Source organism: Bos javanicus, chromosome 7 (genome assembly GCF_032452875.1).
Source record: "Bos javanicus breed banteng chromosome 7, ARS-OSU_banteng_1.0, whole genome shotgun sequence".
NCBI lineage: Eukaryota > Metazoa > Chordata > Mammalia > Artiodactyla > Bovidae > Bos > Bos javanicus.
In genome coordinates, this window is record NC_083874.1 from 5337211 (window position 1) to 5343210 (window position 6000).

The following is a 6000-nucleotide window of genomic DNA, read 5'->3' on the forward strand; positions in this document are numbered from 1 at the left end:
AGATACTGAAGTCAAGATGTCTAAGACAAATGTGGGAAGAGGTGGTCAGGCTCTTTAGTCATATTTATCAGGGAGCCATGGTTGAAGCTAATGCCTCGGCAATCAAAGGATGTCAGGCACTCACATCATAAAAATGAGAAAACTCGACTATCAGAGGTTCCACGAGGCTTGCCCTGACCCTGCCCTTGACCTCCCTGGGTCGTTCTTTGGGAAGGCTCTGTCCCCGCTCCAAGGCTCCCAGCTGGGGCAGGCCAGGCGCCTATAAGGGGGATCCCCGCTGGGGCCCGGTGCCTCTCACCACCATGGACCGTCGTCCGCTCACCTGGGCTCTGGTGCTGCTGGGCCCGGCCCTTGCAATCGCCCTCGGTCCTGCAGCCGCGCAGGAGGCGCCTGAGAAACTGTGTGGCCACCACTTCGTGCGCGCGCTCGTGCGGCTGTGCGGCGGACCGCGCTGGTCTTCCGAGGAGGACGGGCGACCTGTGGCTGGCGGCGACCGTGAGTGCGGGCGGGCGAGGACTGTGCGCTGGGGTCTCTGGGGCCGGGTAGGGGTGCAGGTGTCTGCAGACGGATTTGCATGCATGTTCTGGCTTCCTGCTCTGGCGTGTTTGAGTCTGTGGGGAGGAGCCCCTGCCTGGCAAGGGAATCAGTGCGAAGCTAGGTAGAATCTTAACAAGTGCAAGGTTAGATCCAAGCCTATCTTTACTTACAACTTCAATATTTTGATCTTCAGGAATTTTACGTTAATTTTACTAGTAAAATATTCAGTTATAATAGGAGTGATCTTGACTGTTGAGTGTTCCTGGCGCCCCCTTAAATTGCTGGCTCTGGGTCAGCGCCTAGCTCTCTTCACCCGACCCGACCTTGGGGCAGAGGCTATTATGCACAACGTCTGTCACAGGCGTCCTATGCGTGTGAGTCTGCATGACCCGGGTCCAGATGGGTGTGCCGAGATGCACGCGGTGGGGTCGGGGAACTGGGAGGGGCTACGAGGGCGAGTAGCTGTGTCCGGTGTGTACATACATGCACGTGTCACATGTCACCCTTACTGTCTTCTGCTCTGTGAAGCCTCTATGCCTTCTTACCATAGGTGGCATGTGGGAGTGTGCACAGCTGGGGACTTGAGTGTGGGCCTGGGTCGAGAGTGGACATGTCTGGATGGGGTGATTCAGTCTGGGCCTGGTATAGAGTAGGCACTTAATAAATGCTTACTTTGTATTTGTGTGCATGATGCATGTCTGGCTGCCATGCAGACAGTGTGGGTGGGGTCCTCTGGGGTTCCTCCCTCTATGCTGAATTCCTCCCTGTTCCTAGGTGAGCTCCTACGGTGGCTGGAAGGACAACATCTCCTCCATGGGCTGATGGCCAGTGGGGACCCGGTGCTGGTACTGGCCCCACAGCCCCTGCCCCAGGCTTCTCGCCATCACCACCACCGCCGAGCAACTGCCATCAACCCTGCCCGCCACTGCTGCCTCAGCGGCTGCACCCGGCAAGACCTGCTGACCCTCTGTCCCCACTGAATCCTCCTGGGGCGTGGCCTTGGGGGAGCCTGAGACCCACAGGAGTCCAGTTTGGTGAACTCCTGATGCCACACAGCACCATGAAACCCCACATCTAGGGGGATGTTGTTGATTACCTCCTAGGACAAGGTGCTCACCACCTCACCCAGGCCACCTGTCCTCTGGGGGATCAACTAGGGATACCACCAGACCCCAAATCTGGCTTGGAGGATCCTTGGTTTTGCAGAGATGCCAGACACTCTTCTCAAATGTTCTCACCTCAGAGGAGCCCCAGGTGCCCCACTCCCTGCCTTTGACACCCTTCTTGTTGTCTCCTCAATAGTAAATAAATAAGATGCCTGCAGAATCTGAAGCAACGTTGCATTTTCTCACAAGAAAAAGGGACAAGCCAAGGTCGGCCCTCATTTGGGATTTTTCCCTGACAGCTGCAGACACACCAACACTTCTAGAAACTTAATAACAATTGGAGAGTCATCACAATACACAGTGGGGAAACTGAGGCCAAGGGAGCTGGCTGTTTGCCTAGTTCAGACAGGGAGGGAGCAGCCAAGTTCAAGATTCGAATCCAGGTCTCTGTCATGTCTCAAGCCTTAAACTCATGTAAGGTCCACTTATCAGTGAACACGACCCATGAATGTGTGAATGAGTCACAGTGGATTTTTTTTGGCGGGGGTGGGGTGGGGCGGGGGGCTATGCTGCATGGCACATGAGAACTTAACTCCCCGATTAGGGATTGAAACTGTGCCCCCTGCAGTGGAAGCATGGAGTCTTAGGCACTGGACTACCAGGGAAGTCCCCTTGTGGTGGATATATATATTTTTTTAATTTCGGGGTGTAGTTGCTTTACAATGTTGTGTTAATTTCTGTTGAACAGCAAAGTGACTCAGCTATATGTATATCCCCTCTTTTTTGGATTTCCTTCCCATTAAGGTCACCACGGAGCACTGAGTAGAGTTTCCTGTGCTACACAGTAGGTTCTCGTTAGTTATCTATTTTATACATAAATGTATGTATATGTTGATCCCAATTTCCCAATTCATCCTCCCTTCCCTTCCCTCTTTGGTACCCATACATTCGTTCTCTACATCTGTGTCTCTATTTCTGTTTTGTGGGTAAGTTCATCTGCATCATTTTTCTAGATTCCACATATAAGCGATATTATACAATATTTGTTTTTCTCTTTCTGACTTACTTAACTCTGTATGACAGAGTTAAGTAGGTCCATCCACATCTCTGCAAATTGCACAATTTCATTACTTTGTATAGCTAAGTAATATTCCATCGTATATATGTAGCACATCTTCTTTATCCATTCTTCTGTTGATGGACATTTAGGTTGCTTCCACAGCCTGACTATTGTAAACAGTTCTACAATGAACATTGGGGTGCATGTATCTTTTCAACTGGAGTGGGTTGCCATTTCCTTCTCCAGGGGATCTTTCCGACCCAGGGATTGAACCTAGGCCTCCCACATTGCAGGCAGATGCTTTAACCTCTGAGCCACCAGGGAAGCCCCCAGGTATCACAGTGGGTACTTATTGGTCCAACGCTCACCATTCTTTTCACTTGCATCCTCCTTTAATCCTGAGATGGAAATTATATGATTTGACCCTCTTGGGAAAAAAAAAATGGTATTTGACTATGTGATCTGTTCACATGTATATTTGTTTCCTAAGGCTACTGTAATGGCCACAGATTGGATGGCTTAAAATAGTAGAAACATACTCTCCCAGTTCTAGAAGCCAGAAATCAAGGTATTGGCAAGGGGTTCTTTTTGAAAGGCCCTCAGGAAGATTCTATCCCCTGCCTCTCTCAATTTTTGGTGGCTACTGGCAATCTTTTTTTTTGGCTGCACCGGGCCTTAGTTGCAGCATGTGGGATCTAGTTCCCTGACCAGGGATCAAACACCCAGGCCCCCTGCATTGGGAGCTTGAAGTCTTAGCCACTGGACCATCAGGGAAGTCAATCCCAGCTACTGGCAATCCTTGGCTTCTAGGTGAATCTCTCCAAGCTCTGCTCCCGTCTTCATGTCATCTTTCTTTCCCGTGTCCCTCTGGGTTTTCAATTCGGCCTCTTATAAAAACACACTCGTTGGATTCAGAGTTCACCCTAATCCCACACGATCTTGATTTCGGACGTGCGCAGCACTCAACAGCAGCTTGCAGCAAACAGCAGCGAGGTGTAACTGGAAGCAAGGTCTTCGTTTCCCAGCCCGGGAGTCCTAACCACTGGGCCACAGGAGCCAGCAGTTAGCGCTGGACTCCCTAGTCCTTGCCTGCCTAGTCAGAACGAGTTCAGGCGAGGAGGCAGAAGGTAAAGAAGGAAGTAAGAAGTTTATTGAAAAGTACATGCAAAAAGGCACACGGGTGAGCTGAGAGAGAGACTTGCACTTTCGGGAAGTTTAAATCCTTTATAAGGAGGAAGTTCTTAGGGTCCTTGTCTTCGCTCAGGCCAGTCTCTTGCTTTGTCCCTCCCCTGGTTATTTGTCTCGGAACCCTCCCCTGGGATGCGATGCACCCCTTAGCCAAGACGGATTGCTAAGTGAATGCTTCTGGGAGGAGCAAGATTCATTACAACTTGGAATTATCCTCTGACTTTTGACCCCAAGGAGCCTTTCTGCGCATGCGTAGTGTCTCCCTTATCCTAAAAAGGGGGAGGTGGAGATCCCTTAACCCTTTACTCCCTTATCCCTTAATCTCTTTACAAAGAGAGGCAAGGTTTTGCCTCTCTGTCCTTTGCTGTTGTTCAGTCGTTCAGTCGTCTCCCACTCTTTGCAACCCCATGGACTGCAGTGCAGCAGGCTTCCCTGTCCTTCACCATTTCCCAGAGTTTGCTCAAACCCCTGTGCACTGAGTTGGTGATGCCATCCAACCATCCTGTCCTCTGTTGTCCCCTTCTCCTGCCTTCAATCTTTCCCAGCATCACAGTCTTTTCCAATGAGTTGGCTCCTCACATTGATAGCTTATGGTGAACGATGTCAGATTCATGATCTCTGAAGAAGAAGATTTAGCTTCGGGACCAGGGACCAGGCTTAATCACTCAAGAGCTTTTGCGTAGCAGAGTTTTATTAAAGTGAAAAAGGGAACGCTTCTGACACAGACTTCAGAAGGGGGATGAAGAGTGTTCCGTTCCCTAGTCTTAGCAAGGGAAGTATATACTTTTTCATTGGTTATTACAATAAATCAAAAGAATGTCTCAAGATTGTGAAGATCTTACTAGACCCACTCCCATAATACACATTTTAAGATAACAGGATTAGTCAGAAGGTTTTCAGGAAGGAGAAACCTGTCCTCAAACAGGATACATTATTGTTATATAATCCTTACTAAGGAATGTAGGAAAAAACATTTGTCCTTTCCTCCTCCTTGAGAATTCCAGACCTCTTTCTCCTCCTTGGGGACCCCGAAGACTTCTTATCCACCTGCCTAGAAATTGACTTTCTTAGCATCAGGTGGCCAAAGTATTGGAGTTTCTGTTTCAGCATCAGTCTTCCAGTGAATATTCAGGGTAGATTTCCTTTAGGATGGACTAGTTTGATCTCCTTGCCGTCCAAGGGACTCTCAAGTCTTCTTCGGCACCACAGTTCAAAGGCATCAATTCTTTGGCATCAGTCTTTTTGATTGTCCAGTTCTCACATCTGTACATGACTACTGGAAAAACAATAGCTTTGACTATTCATCCTTCTGTAGGCAAAGTAGTATTTCTGCTTTTTAATACGCTGTCTAGGTTTGTCATAGCTTTTCTTCCAAGGAGCAAGTGTCTTTTAATTTCATGGCTATAGTCACCGTCCACAGTGATTTTGGAGCCCAAGAAAATAAAGTCTGTCACTGTTTCCACTGTTTCCCCATCTATTTGCCATCAAGTGATGGGACCAGATGCCATGATCATAGTTTATTGAATGTTGAGCCTTAAGCCAGCTTTTTCACTCTCCTCTTTCACCTTCATCAAGAGGCTCTTTAATTCCTCTTCATTTTCTGCCATTAAGGTGATTGTCATCTGCTTACCTGAGGTTATTGATAGAACCTGTTGGTTATTGTCAAGGTTTTTGTCCTTGCCATGATTATTTCCTTGAGATGCTTACAAGAGACAAAGACTGGCTTTTGACCCTGTTTCTGTTGTCACTTCTATTTTGGAGAGCAAACAGGCAGCTGATTGTAAATTCTTCAACTGCAGTCCATCTGTCTCTTGCCTCAGGAAATGCAAACGGAAAGGTGGCCAATTGTAAACGCTCAACCTGGAGTCTATCTCCTACCTTAGTCTTATCTGAGCCTTACCTTAATGACATCTGCAAAGACTCTATGTTCAAATAAGACCGTATTCTGAGTTTCCAGGTGGATGGGAAATTTTGTAAGACACTGTTCAATCCAGTGTAGCAGGGTTTTGTGGCTTTCCCAAGGGCAATGGGGAGCCACAGAAGGTGTTTGAGCAGTGGCAGGATGAGGTCAGATCTATCTGGTAGAAACGCCTGCAGCCCCCTGACTCA

General features: G+C 48.4%; 1 protein-coding gene across 1 annotated transcript; it reads left to right on the forward strand.

The window, feature by feature from the left end:
- The first annotated feature begins 162 nt into the window (after positions 1 to 162).
- Positions 163 to 1869, forward strand: INSL3 (insulin like 3). The gene is made up of 2 exons (XM_061421613.1): positions 163 to 495; positions 1312 to 1869. The coding sequence occupies exons 1-2, from the start codon at positions 303 to 305 to the stop codon at positions 1515 to 1517; spliced, it is 399 nt and encodes a 132-aa protein (XP_061277597.1). The 5' UTR covers positions 163 to 302; the 3' UTR covers positions 1518 to 1869.
- The last annotated feature ends 4131 nt before the right edge of the window (positions 1870 to 6000 follow it).